The sequence below is a fragment of the Coregonus lavaretus genome, assembly GCF_964263955.1.
Source record: "Coregonus lavaretus genome assembly, contig: HAP1_SCAFFOLD_665, whole genome shotgun sequence".
Taxonomy (NCBI): Eukaryota; Metazoa; Chordata; class Actinopteri; order Salmoniformes; family Salmonidae; genus Coregonus; species Coregonus lavaretus.
In genome coordinates this window covers 22,447-39,292 of record NW_028163411.1, presented here as the reverse complement: position 1 = coordinate 39,292, position 16,846 = coordinate 22,447, and the positions used below count along the sequence as shown (strand labels likewise).

Sequence of the window (16,846 nt, the reverse complement as noted above, 5' to 3'; positions counted from 1 at the left end):
CAGAGCAGAGGATGGTAGTCATGATCACCACAGTACCTAGGACAGAGGATGGTAGTCATGATCACCACAGTACCTAGGACAGAGCAGAGGATGGTAGTCATGATCACCACAGTACCTAGGACAGAGGATGGTAGTCATGATCACCACAGTACCTAGGACAGAGGATGGTAGTCATGATCACCACAGTACCTAGGACAGAGGATGGTAGTCATGATCACCACAGTACCTAGGACAGAGGATGGTAGTCATGATCACCACAGTACCTAGGACAGAGCAGAGGATGGTAGTCATGATCACCACAGTACCTAGGACAGAGCAGAGGATGGTAGTCATGATCACCACAGTACCTAGGACAGAGCAGAGGATGGTAGTCATGATCACCACAGTACCTAGGACAGAGGATGGTAGTCATGTTCACCACAGTACCTAGGACAGAGGATGGTAGTCATGATCACCACAGTACCTAGGACAGAGGATGGTAGTCATGATCACCACAGTACCTAGGACAGAGCAGAGGATGGTAGTCATGATCACCACAGTACCTAGGACAGAGCAGAGGATGGTAGTCATGATCACCACAGTACCTAGGACAGAGGATGGTAGTCATGATCACCACAGTACCTAGGACAGAGGATGGTAGTCATGATCACCACAGTACCTAGGACAGAGGATGGTAGTCATGATCACCACAGTACCTAGGACAGAGGATGGTAGTCATGATCACCACAGTACCTAGGACAGAGGATGGTAGTCATGATCACCACAGTACCTAGGACAGAGGATGGTAGTCATGATCACCACAGTACCTAGGACAGAGCAGAGGATGGTAGTCATGATCACCACAGTACCTAGGACAGAGCAGAGGATGGTAGTCATGATCACCACAGTACCTAGGACAGAGCAGAGGATGGTAGTCATGATCACCACAGTACCTAGGACAGAGCAGAGGATGGTAGTCATGATCACCACAGTACCTAGGACAGAGCAGAGGATGGTAGTCATGATCACCACAGTACCTAGGACAGAGCAGAGGATGGTAGTCATGATCACCACAGTACCTAGGACAGAGCAGAGGATGGTAGTCATGATCACCACAGTACCTAGGACAGAGGATGGTAGTCATGATCACCACAGTACCTAGGACAGAGCAGAGGATGGTAGTCATGATCACCACAGTACCTAGGACAGAGGATGGTAGTCATGATCACCACAGTACCTAGGACAGAGCAGAGGATGGTAGTCATGATCACCACAGTACCTAGGACAGAGCAGAGGATGGTAGTCATGATCACCACAGTACCTAGGACAGAGCAGAGGATGGAGGTCATGATCACCACAGTACCTAGGACAGAGCAGAGGATGGTAGTCATGATCACCACAGTACCTAGGACAGAGCAGAGGATGGTAGTCATGATCACCACAGTACCTAGGACAGAGCAGAGGATGGTAGTCATGATCACCACAGTACCTAGGACAGAGCAGAGGATGGTAGTCATGATCACCACAGTACCTAGGACAGAGCAGAGGATGGTAGTCATGATCACCACAGTACCTAGGACAGAGCAGAGGATGGTAGTCATGATCACCACAGTACCTAGGACAGAGCAGAGGATGGTAGTCATGATCACCACAGTACCTAGGACAGAGGATGGTAGTCATGATCACCACAGTACCTAGGACAGAGCAGAGGATGGTAGTCATGATCACCACAGTACCTAGGACAGAGGATGGTAGTCATGATCACCACAGTACCTAGGACAGAGCAGAGGATGGTAGTCATGATCACCACAGTACCTAGGACAGAGCAGAAGATGGTAGTCATGATCACCACAGTACCTAGGACAGAGCAGAGGATGGTAGTCATGATCACCACAGTACCTAGGACAGAGGATGGTAGTCATGATCACCACAGTACCTAGGACAGAGCAGAGGATGGTAGTCATGATCACCACAGTACCTAGGACAGAGGATGGTAGTCATGATCACCACAGTACCTAGGACAGAGCAGAGGATGGTAGTCATGATCACCACAGTACCTAGGACAGAGGATGGTAGTCATGATCACCACAGTACCTAGGACAGAGGATGGTAGTCATGATCACCACAGTACCTAGGACAGAGCAGAGGATGGTAGTCATGATCACCACAGTACCTAGGACAGAGGATGGTAGTCATGATCACCACAGTACCTAGGACAGAGGATGGTAGTCATGATCACCACAGTACCTAGGACAGAGGATGGTAGTCATGATCACCACAGTACCTAGGACAGAGGATGGTAGTCATGATCACCACAGTACCTAGGACAGAGGATGGTAGTCATGATCACCACAGTACCTAGGACAGAGGATGGTAGTCATGATCACCACAGTACCTAGGACAGAGGATGGTAGTCATGATCACCACAGTACCTAGGACAGAGCAGAGGATGGTAGTCATGATCACCACAGTACCTAGGACAGAGGATGGTAATCATGATCACCACAGTACCTAGGACAGAGGATGGTAGTCATGATCACCACAGTACCTAGGACAGAGGATGGTAGTCATGATCACCACAGTACCTAGGACAGAGGATGGTAGTCATGATCACCACAGTACCTAGGACAGAGGATGGTAGTCATGATCACCACAGTACCTAGGACAGAGCAGAGGATGGTAGTCATGATCACCACAGTACCTAGGACAGAGGATGGTAGTCATGATCACCACAGTACCTAGGACAGAGCAGAGGATGGTAGTCATGATCACCACAGTACCTAGGACAGAGGATGGTAGTCATGATCACCACAGTACCTAGGACAGAGGATGGTAGTCATGATCACCACAGTACCTAGGACAGAGGATGGTAGTCATGATCACCACAGTACCTAGGACAGAGGATGGTAGTCATGATCACCACAGTACCTAGGACAGAGCAGAGGATGGTAGTCATGATCACCACAGTACCTAGGACAGAGCAGAGGATGGTAGTCATGATCACCACATTACCTAGGACAGAGCAGAGGATGGTAGTCATGATCACCACAGTACCTAGGACAGAGGATGGTAGTCATGATCACCACAGTACCTAGGACAGAGGATGGTAGTCATGATCACCACAGTACCTAGGACAGAGGATGGTAGTCATGATCACCACAGTACCTAGGACAGAGCAGAGGATGGTAGTCATGATCACCACAGTACCTAGGACAGTGGATGGTAGTCATGATCACCACAGTACCTAGGACAGAGGATGGTAGTCATGATCACCACAGTACCTAGGACAGAGGATGGTAGTCATGATCACCACAGTACCTAGGACAGAGCAGAGGATGGTAGTCATGATCACCACAGTACCTAGGACAGAGGATGGTAGTCATGATCACCACAGTACCTAGGACAGAGGATGGTAGTCATGATCACCACAGTACCTAGGACAGAGGATGGTAGTCATGATCACCACAGTACCTAGGACAGAGCAGAGGATGGTAGTCATGATCACCACAGTACCTAGGACAAAGCAGAGGATGGTAGTCATGATCACCACAGTACCTAGGACAGAGCAGAGGATGGTAGTCATGATCACCACAGTACCTAGGACAGAGCAGAGGATGGTAGTCATGATCACCACAGTACCTAGGACAGAGCAGAGGATGGTAGTCATGATCACCACAGTACCTAGGACAGAGCAGAGGATGGTAGTCATGATCACCACAGTACCTAGGACAGAGCAGAGGATGGTAGTCATGATCACCACAGTACCTAGGACAGAGGATGGTAGTCATGATCACCACAGTACCTAGGACAGAGCAGAGGATGGTAGTCATGATCACCACAGTACCTAGGACAGAGGATGGTAGTCATGATCACCACAGTACCTAGGACAGAGCATAGGATGGTAGTCATGATCACCACAGTACCTAGGACAGAGCAGAGGATGGTAGTCATGATCACCACAGTACCTAGGACAGAGCAGAGGATGGTAGTCATGATCACCACAGTACCTAGGACAGAGCAGATGATGGTAGTCATGATCACCACAGTACCTAGGACAGAGCAGAGGATGGTAGTCATGATCACCACAGTACCTAGGACAGAGCAGAGGATGGTAGTCATGATCACCACAGTACCTAGGACAGAGCAGAGGATGGTAGTCATGATCACCACAGTACCTAGGACAGAGCAGAGGATGGTAGTCATGATCACCACAGTACCTAGGACAGAGGATGGTAGTCATGATCACCACAGTACCTAGGACAGAGCAGAGGATGGTAGTCATGATCACCACAGTACCTAGGACAGAGCAGAGGATGGTAGTCATGATCACCACAGTACCTAGGACAGAGCAGAGGATGGTAGTCATGATCACCACCTCCAGATGCGTTCTGGAACACAGGTCTCCAGTAATCAGCAAGACAACAAACAGCTGAAGCTACTGAAGTTACTAAACCAGCAGAGTGTTTCTGTACTTCAGCTCCAGAATACATCACCTCATGTCTGAAAGAGGCTCTGGTGTAGGGTGAGGTACACACAGAGTTATTCATGTTAGGAGACCCATATTGTGCAGTCGGTCAGTGCCAAAGCTTCCTGTCTCTCTGTGAAGGTGAGGAGGACCCTGCCTGTCTCTCTGTGAAGGTGAGGAGGACCCTGCCTGTCTCTCTGTGAATGTGAGGAGGACCCTGCCTTTCTCTCTGTGAAGGTGAGGAGGACCCTGCCTGTCTCTCTGTGAATGTGAGGAGGACCCTGCCTGTCTCTCTGTGAAGGTGAGGAGGACCCTGCCTGTCTCTCTGTGAAGGTGAGGAGGACCCTGCCTGTCTCTCTGTGAGGTTAAGGTGAGGAGGACCCTGCCTGTCTCTCTGTGAAGGTGAGGAGGACCCTGCCTGTCTCTCTGTGAGGTTAAGGTGAGGAGGACCCTGCCTGTCTCTCTGTGAAGGTGAGGAGGACCCTGCCTGTCTCTCTGTGAAGGTGAGGAGGACCCTGCCTGTCTCTCTGTGAAGGTGAGGAGGACCCTACCTGTCTCTCTGTGAGGTTAAGGTGAGGAGGACCCTGCCTGTCTCTCTGTGAAGGTGAGGAGGACCCTGCCTGTCTCTCTGTGAAGGTGAGGAGGACCCTGCCTGTCTCTCTGTGAGGTTAAGGTGAGGAGGACCCTGCCTGTCTCTCTGTGAAGGTGAGGAGGACCCTGCCTGTCTCTCTGTGAAGGTGAGGAGGACCCTGCCTGTCTCTCTGTGAGGTTAAGGTGAGGAGGACCCTGCCTGTCTCTCTGTGAAGGTGAGGAGGACCCTGCCTGTCTCTCTGTGAGGTTAAGGTGAGGAGGACCCTGCCTGTCTCTCTGTGAAGGTGAGGAGGACCCTGCCTGTCTCTCTGTGAAGGTGAGGAGGACCCTGCCTGTCTCTCTGTGAGGTTAAGGTGAGGAGGACCCTGCCTGTCTCTCTGTGAAGGTATGGAGGACCCTGCCTGTCTCTCTGTGAAGGTGAGGAGGACCCTGCCTGTCTCTCTGTGAGGTTAAGGTGAGGAGGACCCTGCCTGTCTCTCTGTGAGGTTAAGGTGAGGACGACCCTGTCTGTCTCTCTGTGACGGTGAGGAGGACCCTGCCTGTCTCTCTGTGAGGTTAAGGTGAGGACGACCCTGTCTGTCTCTCTGTGACGGTGAGGAGGACCCTGCCTGTCTCTCTGTGAGGTTAAGGTGAGGACGACCCTGTCTGTCTCTCTGTGAAGTTGAGGAGGACCCTAACTGTCTCTCTGTGAAGTGAGGAGGACCCTGCCTGTCTCTCTGTGAAGGTCAGGAGGACCCTGCATGTCTCTCTGTGAGGTTAAGGTGAGGAGGACCCTGCCTGTCTCTCTGTGAGGTTAAGGTGAGGAGGACCCTGTCTGTCTCTGTGAAGGTGAGGAGGACCCTGCCTGTCTCTCTGTGAGGTTAAGGTGAGGATGACCCTGCCTGTCTCTCTGTGAGGTTAAGATGAGGAGGACCCTGCCTGTCTCTCTGTGAAGGTGAGGATGACCCTGCCTGTCTCTCTGTGAAGGTGAGGAGGACCCTGCCTGTCTCTCTGTGAAGATGAGGAGGACCCTGCCTGTCTCTCTGTGAGGTTAAGGTGAGGGCGACCCAGCCTGTCTCTCTGTGAGGTTAAGGTGAGGAGGACCCTGCCTGTCTCTCTGTGAGGTTAAGGTGAGGAGGACCCTGCCTGTCTCTCTGTGAAGATGAGGAGGACCCTGCCTGTCTCTCTGTGAGGTTAAGGTGAGGAGGACCCTGCCTGTCTCTCTGTGAAGGTGAGGAGGACCCTGCCTGTCTCTCTGTGAGGTTAAGGTGAGGAGGACCCTGCCTGTCTCTCTGTGAAGGTGAGGAGGACCCTGCCTGTCTCTCTGTGAGGTTAAGGTGAGGAGGACCCTGCCTGTCTCTCTGTGAAGGTATGGAGGACCCTGCCTGTCTCTCTGTGAAGGTGAGGAGGACCCTGCCTGTCTCTCTGTGAGGTTAAGGTGAGGAGGACCCTGCCTGTCTCTCTGTGAGGTTAAGGTGAGGACGACCCTGTCTGTCTCTCTGTGACGGTGAGGAGGACCCTGCCTGTCTCTCTGTGAGGTTAAGGTGAGGACGACCCTGTCTGTCTCTCTGTGACGATGAGGAGGACCCTGCCTGTCTCTCTGTGAGGTTAAGGTGAGGACGACCCTGTCTGTCTCTCTGTGAAGTTGAGGAGGACCCTAACTGTCTCTCTGTGAAGTGAGGAGGACCCTGCCTGTCTCTCTGTGAAGGTCAGGAGGACCCTGCATGTCTCTCTGTGAGGTTAAGGTGAGGAGGACCCTGCCTGTCTCTCTGTGATGTTAAGGTGAGGAGGACCCTGTCTGTCTCTGTGAAGGTGAGGAGGACCCTGCCTGTCTCTCTGTGAGGTTAAGGTGAGGATGACCCTGCCTGTCTCTCTGTGAGGTTAAGATGAGGAGGACCCTGCCTGTCTCTCTGTGAAGGTGAGGATGACCCTGCCTGTCTCTCTGTGAAGGTGAGGAGGACCCTGCCTGTCTCTCTGTGAAGATGAGGAGGACCCTGCCTGTCTCTCTGTGAGGTTAAGGTGAGGGCGACCCAGCCTGTCTCTCTGTGAGGTTAAGGTGAGGAGGACCCTGCCTGTCTCTCTGTGAGGTTAAGGTGAGGAGGACCCTGCCTGTCTCTCTGTGAAGATGAGGAGGACCCTGCCTGTCTCTCTGTGAGGTTAAGGTGAGGGCGACCCTGCCTGTCTCTCTGTGAAGGTAAGGAGGACCCTGCCTGTCTCTCTGTGAAGGTGAGGAGGACCCTGCCTGTCTCTCTGTGAGGTTAAGGTGAGGAGGACCCTGCCTGTCTCTCTGTGAAGGTGAGGAGGACCCTGCCTTTCTCTCTGTGAGGTTAAGGTAAGGGCGAACCAGCCTGTCTCTCTTTGAGGTTAAGGTGAGGAGGACCCTGCCTGTCTCTCTGTGAGGTTAAGGTGAGGAGGACCCTGCCTGTCTCTCTGTGAGGTTAAGGTGAGGAGGACCCTGCCTGTCTCTCTGTGAGGTTAAGGTGAGGACGACCCTGCCTGTCTCTCTGTGAGGTTAAGGTGAGGAGGACCCTGTCTCTCTCTCTGTGAGGTTAAGGTGAGGACGACCCTGCCTGTCTCTCTGTGAAGGTGAGGACGACCCTGCCTGTCTCTCTGTGAGGTTAAGGTGAGGATGACCCTGCCTGTCTCTCTGTGAAGGTGAGGTGGACCCTGCCTGTCTCTCTGTGAAGATGAGGACGACAATGCCTGTCTCTCTGTGAAGGTGAGGAGGACCCTGCCTGTCTCTCTGTGAAGGTGAGGAGGACCCTGCCTGTCTCTCTGTGAGGTTAAGGTGAGGACGACCCAGCCTGTCTCTCTGTGAAGGTGAGGACGACCCAGCCTGTCTCTCTGTGAAGGTGAGGAGGACCCTGCCTGTCTCTCTGTGAAGGTGAGGAGGACCCTGCCTTTCTCTCTGTGAAGGTGAGGAGGACCCTGCCTGTCTCTCTGTGAGGTTAAGGTGAGGAGGACCCTGCCTGTCTCTCTGTGAAGGTGAGGAGGACCCTGCCTGTCTCTCTGTGAAGGTGAGGAGGACCCTGCCTGTCTCTCTGTGAAGGTGAGGAGGACCCTGCCTGTCTCTCTGTGAGGTGAAGGTGAGGAGGACCTTGGCTGTCTCTCTGTGAGGTTAAGGTGAGGACCCTGCCTGTCTCTCTGTGAAGGTGAGGAGGACCCTGCCTGTCTCTCTGTGAGGTTAAGGTGAGGAGGACCCTGCCTGTCTCTCTGTGAAGGTGAGGAGGACCCTGCCTGTCTCTCTGTGAAGGTGAGGAGGACCCTGCCTGTCTCTCTGTGAGGTTAAGGTGAGGAGGACCCTGCCTGTCTCTCTGTGAGGTTAAGGTGAGGAGAACCCTGCCTGTCTCTCTGTGAAGGTGAGGAGGACCCTGCCTGTCTCTCTGTGAGGTTAAGGTGAGGTGGACCCTGCCTGTCTCTCTGTGAAGGTGAGGAGTACCCTGCCTGTCTCTCTGTGAAGGTGAGGAGGACCCTGCCTGTCTCTCTGTGAAGGTGAGGAGGACCCTGCCTGTCTCTCTGTGAAGGTGAGGAGGACCCTGCCTGTCTCTCTGTGAGGTTAAGGTGAGGAGGACCCTGCCTGTCTCTCTGTGAGGTTAAGGTGAGGAGAACCCTGCCTGTCTCTCTGTGAAGGTGAGGAGGACCCTGCCTGTCTCTCTGTGAAGGTGAGGAGGACCCTGCCTGTCTCTCTGTGAAGGTGAGGAGGACCCTGCCTGTCTCTCTGTGAGGTTAAGGTGAGGAGGACCCTGCCTGTCTCTCTGTGAAGGTGAGGAGTACCCTGCCTGTCTCTCTGTGAAGGTGAGGAGGACCCTGCCTGTCTCTCTGTGAAGGTGAGGAGTACCCTGCCTGTCTCTCTGTGAAGGTGAGGAGGACCCTGCCTGTCTCTCTGTGAAGGTGAGGAGGACCCTGCCTGTCTCTCTGTGAAGGTGAGGAGGACCCTGCCTGTCTCTCTGTGAGGTTAAGGTGAGGAGGACCCTGCCTGTCTCTCTGTGAAGGTGAGGAGTACCCTGCCTGTCTCTCTGTGAGGTTAAGGTGAGGAGGACCCTGCCTGTCTCTCTGTGAGGTTAAGGTGAGGAGGACCCTGCCTGTCTCTCTGTGAAGGTGAGGAGGACCCTGCCTGTCTCTCTGTGAGGTTAAGGTGAGGAGGACCCTGCCTGTCTCTCTGTGAGGTTAAGGTGAGGAGGACCCTGCCTGTCTCTCTGTGAAGGTGAGGAGGACCCTGCCTGTCTCTCTGTGAGGTTAAGGTGAGGAGGACCCTGCCTGTCTCTCTGTGAAGGTGAGGAGGACCCTGCCTGTCTCTCTGTGAGGTTAAGGTGAGGAGGACCCTGTCTGTCTCTCTGTGAGGTTAAGGTGAGGAGTACCCTGCCTGTCTCTCTGTGAGGTTAAGGTGAGGAGGACCCTGCCTGTCTCTCTGTGAAGGTGAGGAGGACCCTGCCTGTCTCTCTGTGAGGTTAAGGTGAGGGGGACCCTGCCTGTCTCTCTGTGAAGGTGAGGAGGACCCTGCCTGTCTCTCTGTGAGGTTAAGGTGAGGAGGACCCTGCCTGTCTCTCTGTGAAGGTGAGGAGGACCCTGCCTGTCTCTCTGTGAGGTTAAGGTGAGGAGGACCCTGCCTGTCTCTCTGTGAGGTTAAGGTGAGGAGGACCCTGCCTGTCTCTCTGTGAGGTTAAGGTGAGGAGGACCCTGCCTGTCTCTCTGTGAAGGTGAGGAGGACCCTGCCTGTCTCTCTGTGAGGTTAAGGTGAGGAGGACCCTGCCTGTCTCTCTGTGAGGTTAAGGTGAGGAGGTCTCTAGGGGCACCAGTCTATTGCTCAGCTGTCAGTCTTCCAACACTCACTGGAATAACATCTGCACAATGCCTAGCAGCTGCTTCCTCAGGGAGAAACCGTGTGGGTTGGAGAGAAGAGTTTATGAGAAACCGGGTGGGTTGTATGTGGAGAGAAGAGTTTATGAGCGGGTTGTTATAGTTACCCTGTTTTTCCACCACGTGTTCCAAGGTACTGGTATTAATTATGAGATATGATGCATCATTGTGGTTTCATATATACTCACGCTCCACAACACCAATCCTTATGGTAAACCAACAAAAAACTATCTCTGTAACTCTCTCATTCTCCTTGTTTCTCTCTCTCTCTACTCAATTTTTTCAATTTCAATATAAGGGCTTTATTGGCATAGGAAACGTGTGTTAACATTGCCAAAGCAAGTGAAGTAGATAGTAAACAAAAGTGAAATAAACAATAAATATTAACAGTAAACATTACACTCAGAAGTTTCAAAAGAATAAAGACATTTCAAATGTCATATTATGTCTATATACAGTGTTGTAACAATGTGCAAATAGTTAAAGTACAAATGGGAAAATAAATAAACATAAATATGGGTTGTATTTACAATGGTGTTTGTTCTTCACTGGTTGCCCTTTTCTTGTGGCAACAGGTCACAAATATTGCTGCTCTGATGGCACACTGTGGTTTTTCACCCAGTAGGATAAGGGAGTTTATCAAAATTGGATTTGTTTTCGAATTCTTTGTGGATCTGTGTAATCTGAGGGAAATATGTGTCTCTAATATGGTCATACATTTGGCAGGAGGTTAGGAAGTGCAGCTCAGTTTCCACCTCATTTTGTGGGCAGTGTGCACATAGCCTGTCTTCTCTTGAGATCCAGGTCTGCCTACGGCGGCCTTTCTCAATAGCAAGGCTATGCTCACTGAGTCTGTACATAGTCAAAGCTTTCCTTAAGTTTGGGTGAGTCACAGTGGTCAGGTATTCTGCCACTGTACTCTCTGTTTAGGGCAAAATAGCATTCCAGTTTGCTCTGTTTTTTTGTTAATTATTTTGAATGTGTCAAGTAATTATCTTTTTGTTTTCTCATGATTTGGTTGGGTCTAATTGTGTTGCTGTCCTGTTTCTTTCTCTCTCTCCCTGTTTCTCTGTCTCCCTGTTTCCCGCTCTCTCCCTGTTTCTCTCTCTCTCTCTCTCTCGTTCTCTCTCCATCTCTCTCTCTCTCTCTCTCCCTCTCTCTCTCTCTCTCTCTCTCTCGCTCTCTCTCTCGTTCTCTCTCCATCTCTCTCTCTCTCGTTCTCTCTCTCTCTCTCGTTCTCTTTCTCTCTCTCTCTCGTTCTCGTTCTCTCTCTCTCTCTCTCTCGTCTCTCTCTCTCTCTCTCTCTCTCTCTCTCTCTCTCTCTCTCTCTCTCTCTCTCTCTCTCTCTCTCTCTCTCTCTCTCTCTCTCTCTCTCTCTCTCTCTCTCTCTCTCTCTCTCTCTCTCTCTCTCTCAGATGAACCAGTGAGACCTGGTTCTGTACCAGACCAGACCAGACCCAGGGTTAACCAGATCTACATCCCCCACATGACCCCCCCTGACTCGCCCCTCCAGACCCCCAGGCAACCCTACAACCCCAGACAGCCAGCCAGTCCACGCCAGCCTACCAACCCTCTACAGCCCAACACCCACCGCCAACCTAAACAACCAACTCTGTACCTGGTGCCACATCAGCCCAACCATCCTAACCAGCCAGGCCAGCCCACTGTCATTCTCGTACCCCATCCTAACCAACCAGGCAATCATAACCAACCCATCTTAACCCTAGTACCCAATCCTAACCAACCTAACCAACCATCAAACCCTAACCAACCCTTCTTAACAATGGTACCTCGCCAGCCCTCCAGTCAGCCGCGTCGGGTCCTGGAGGTGGGAGAGGCTGGTCCACCAGGCTACATGAGGAGGGTGACAGTCAGGAGAGGATCAGAGGACTCATCCTCCACACCTATTAAAGGATTCGCTGGAGCACCAGGTCAGTAGTGGTGGGGATGTGGACAGAGTTACTACCACAATGTTATCCAAATGTTGCCCAAATGTTTTAAATGCTATGAGAGATTATAACCCAGTGAATGCTTTCTAAACCACCAGGACACAACCTTCTGAATGTTTTAAATGCTATGAGAGATTATAACCCAGTGAATGCTTTCTAAACCACCAGGACACAACCTTCTGAATGTTTTAAATGCTATGAGAGATTATAACCCAGTGAATGCTTTCTAAACCACCAGGACACAACCTTCTGAATGTTTTAAATGCTATGAGAGATTATAACCCAGTGAATGCTTTCTAAACCACCAGGACACAACCCTCCAGGGAAGCCAGTCTCCTTCAACAAACGTGAGACGATCCCAGTAGCTGCCAAGGTCCCCTGGAACCCAGCGTCACAGACCCCACTAGTTACACCAGGTAACACAACTACACCTATACTCATACTAGTTACACCAGGTAACACAACTACACCTATACTCATACTAGAACAACAATGGAACCCAGCGTCACAGACCCCACTAGTTACACCAGGTAACACAACTACACCTATACTCATACTAGAACAACAATGGAACCCAGCGTCACAGACCCCACAAGTTACACCAGGTAACACAACTCTAATCAGATCAAATCACATTTTATTTGCCACATGCGCCGAATACAATAGGGGTAGACATTACAGTGAAATGCTTACTTACAGTTGAAGTCAGAAGTTTACATACACCTTAGCCAAATACATTTAAACTCAGTTTTTCACAATTCCTGACATTTAATCCTAGTAAAAATTCCCTGTCTTAGGTCAGTTAGGATCACCACTTTATTTTAAGAATGTGAAATGTCAGAATAATAGTAGAGAGAATTATTTATTTAAGATTTTATTTCATCCATCACATTCCCAGTGGGTCAGAAGTTTACATACACTCAATTAGTATTTGGTAGCATTGCCTTTAAATTGTTTAACCTGGGTCAAACATTTCGGGTAGCCTTCCACAAGCTTCCAACAATAAGTTGGGTGAATATTGGCCCATTCCTCCTGACAGAGATGGTGTAACTGAGTCAGGTTTGTAGGCCTCCTTGCTCACACACGCTTTTTCAGTTCTGCCCACAAATTTTCTATTGGATTGAGGTCAGGGCTTTATGATGGCCACTCCAATACCTTGACTTGTTGTACTTAAGCCATTTTGCCACAACTTTGGAAGTGTGCTTGGGGTCATGATCCATTTGCGACCAAGTTTTAACTTCCTGACTGATGTCTTGAGATGTTGCTTCAATATATCCACATAATTTTCCTTCCTCATGATGCCATCTATTTTGTGAAGTGCACCAGTCCCTCCTGCAGCAAAGCACCCCCATACCATGATGCTGCCACCCCCGTTCTTCACGATTGGGATGGTGTTCTTCGGCTTGCAAGCTTTCCCCATTTTCCTCCAAACCAACAATGGTCTTTATGGCCAAACAGTTCTATTTTTGTTTAATCAGATCAGAGAACATTTCCCCAAAAAGTACGATCTATGTCTCCATGTGCAGTTGCAAACCGTAGTCTGGCTTTTTTATAGCGGTTTTGGAGCAGTGGCTTCTTCCTTGATGAGCGGCCTTTCATGTTATGTCAATATAGGACTTGTTTTAATGTGAATATAGATACTTTTGTACCTGTTTCCTCCAGCATCTTCACAAGGTCCTTTGCTGTTGTTCTGGGATTGGTTCGCACCAAAGTACGTTCATCTCTAGGAGACAGAACGTGTCTCCTTCCTGAGCGGTATGATGGCTGCGTGGTCCCTTGGTGTTTATACTTTCGTACTATTGTTTGTACAGATGAACGTGGTACCTTCAGGCGTTTGGAAATTGCTCGCAAGGATGAACCAGACTTGTGGAGGTCTACAATCTTTTTTCTGAGGTCTTGGCTGAATTCTTTTGATTTTCCCATGATGTCAAGCAAAGAGGCACTGAGTTTGAAGGTAGGCCTTGAAATACATCCACAGGTACACCTCCAATTGACTCAAATGATGTAAATTAGCCTATCAGAAGCTTCTAAAGCCATGACATCATTTTCTGGAATTTTCCAAGCTGTTTAAAGGCACAGTCAACTTAGTGTATATAAACTTCTGACCCACTGGAATTGTGATACAGTGAATTATAAATGAAATAATCTGTCTGTAAACAATTGTTGGAAAAATTACTTCTGTCATGCACAAAGTAGATGTCCTAACTGTCGTGCCAAAACTATAGTTTGTTAACAAGAAATTTGTGGAGTGGTTGAAAAATTGGTTTTAATGACTCCACAATAGTAGTCCACAATCATCTCCTTTGTCTTGAACACGTTGAGGGAGAGGTTGTTATCCTGGCACGTGTCACGATCGTCTAATGAGGAGGACCAAGGCGCAGCGTTGAAGGTGAACATGTTTAATAATAATAATGATGATGATCAACCGATCAGAACAACAAACGAATAACGTGACGTCTACGGTTTAACACAAACCGAAATGAACAAAAACCCACAACACCCACAGGAAAACATACAGATTAAATATGGCTCCCAATCAGAGATAACGAGCCGACAGCTGACACTCGTTACCTCCGATTGGGAGTCATTGACCAAACATAGAAATGCACCCAACAGAAATACAAACATAGAAATACACCCAAATAATGAACACACCCTGGCTCACTATACAGAGTCCCGGAGCCAGAGCGTGACAGTACCCCCCCCTAAAGGCGCGGACTGCGACCGCGCCTCAATACGGGCTAAACAAGGGAGGGCTGGGTGGGCACACCTCCTCGGCGGTGGCTCTGGCTCCTTCTTTGATCCCCACCTCCTCTCCAACCCCCCAAAGTACCCCTGGTCCTGTCCAGCCCCGCTGGCCGGAGCCGGACCGACGACACGCGCCCCTGGCCTGATGCGTGGAGGAGGAACGGGCCGGACCGGGCTGACGACGCGCACCACTGACCTGGTGCGGGGAGCTTGGATGGACCGAACTGGGCTGGCGACGCGCACCACAGACTTGGTGCGGAGAGCAGGAACGGGCCGGACCGGGCTGGCGACGCGCACCACAGACCTGGTGCGGAGAGCAGGAACGGGCAGAGCCGGGCTGACGAGACGCACCACAGACTTGATGCGGGGAGCAGGAATGGGCCGGACTGGGCTGGCGACGCGCCCCACAGACCTGGTGCGGAGAGCAGGAACGGGCAGAGCCGGGCTGACGAGACGCACCACAGACTTGACGCGGGGAGCAGGAACGGGCCGGACTGGACTGACGACGCACACCACTGGCTTGGTGCGGGAAGCTTGGATGGGCCGGACTGTACTGGGGACACACACCACTGGCCCCACACCGGGATCTGGAACGGGCCGGACCGGACTGGCAACACACGCCAGTACCTCTCGCCGTGCCTCCACTTCCTCCATCCCCTCTTTGACCAGTGGCCCCCGTAACCCGGCGGCCTTCTCCAGCAACCCACTGGGCCGCTCTATCGCGGCCTCCTGCTGGTCCGACGTCTCGAGCCCCCCCCTAAAAATTTTCGGGGCGTCTCTCCTACCCGTGGACCAGGTCTCCATAGACCTCGCCAGCCTCTCGCCCTTCTGCCATAGCGTCAAGCCCTTCTCCTCCTCACTCGGCTTGACCCAGTCCAGGAGGCGAAGGAGATCTGTAAGGGATCTCCCTGGCGACGGCTCCTGGACACGCTGCTTGGTCCCATCTTGGTGGGTTTTTCTGTCACGATCGTCTAATGAGGAGGACCAAGGCGCAGCGTTGAAGGTGAACATGTTTAATAATAATAATGATGATGATCAACCGATCAGAACAACAAACGAATAACGTGACGTCTACGGTTTAACACAAACCGAAATGAACAAAAACCCACAACACCCACAGGAAAACATACAGATTAAATATGGCTCCCAATCAGAGATAACGAGCCGACAGCTGACACTCGTTACCTCCGATTGGGAGTCATTGACCAAACATAGAAATGCACCCAACAGAAATACAAACATAGAAATACACCCAAATAATGAACACACCCTGGCTCACTATACAGAGTCCCGGAGCCAGAGCGTGACAGCACGACACGGCCAGGTCTCTGATCTCCTCCCTATTGGCTGTCTCATTGTTGACGGTGATCAGGCCTACCACCGTTGTGTCGTCGGCAAACTTAATGAAAGTGTTGGAGTCGTGCTTGGCCACTCAGTCGTGGGTGAACAGGGATCCAGTTGAGGGGCCCTCGTGTTGAGGATAAGCGTGGCAGATGTGTTGTTCCCTACCCTTACCACCTGGGGGCGGCCCGTCAGGAAGTCCAGGATCCAGTTGCAGAGGGAGGTGTTTAGTCCCTGGGTCCTTAGCTTAGTGATGAGCTTTGAGGGCACTATGGTGTTGAACACTGAGCTGTAGTCAATGAACATCATTCTCACGTAGGTGTTCCTCTTGTCCAGGTGGGAAAGGGCAGTGTGGAGTGCAATAGAGATTGCATCATCTGTGGATCTGTTGGGGCGTTATGCAAATTGGAGTGGGTCTAAGGTTTCTGGGATAATGGTGTTGATGTGAGCCATGACCAGCCTTTCAAAGCACTTCATGGCTACAGATATGAGTGCTACGGGTCGGTAGTCATTTAGGCAGGTTATCTTAGTGTTCTTGGGCACAGGGACTATGGTGGTCTGCTTGAAACATGTTGGTATTACAGACTCAGTCAGGGACATGTTGAAAATGTCAGTGAAGACACTTGCCAGTTGGTCAGCACATGCTCGGATTATACATCCTGGTAATCCGTCTGGCCCTGCGGCCTTGTGAATGTTGACCTTAAAAGTCTTACTCACATCGGCTACGGAGAGCGTGATCACATAGTCGTCCGGAACAGCTGATGTCAGAGCAAAAACCAAGCCAGGAGGTCGAAGGAATTGTCTGTAGAGCTCCAAGACAGGATTGCGTTGAGGCACAGATCTGGGGAAGGGTACCAAAACATTTGTTCAGCATTGAATGTCCCCAAGAACACAGTGGCCTCCATCATTCTTAAATGTAAGAAGTTTGGAACCACCA

The 16,846-nt window shown here is 50.9% G+C and overlaps 1 protein-coding gene across 1 annotated transcript in view; it reads left to right on the top strand.

Moving 5' to 3' along the window:
- Window positions 1-16,846, top strand: part of LOC311118174 (EMILIN-2-like) — a gene marked incomplete at both ends in the record, with an annotated part of 108,852 nt that overhangs the window by 79,015 nt on the left and 12,991 nt on the right. Inside the window, 2 exons of the mRNA XM_084193031.1 lie at window positions 11,287-11,802; window positions 12,129-12,236. Coding sequence (XP_084049157.1) covers window positions 11,287-11,802; window positions 12,129-12,236 — 624 coding nt within the window. The remainder of the gene's footprint in view (window positions 1-11,286; window positions 11,803-12,128; window positions 12,237-16,846) is intronic.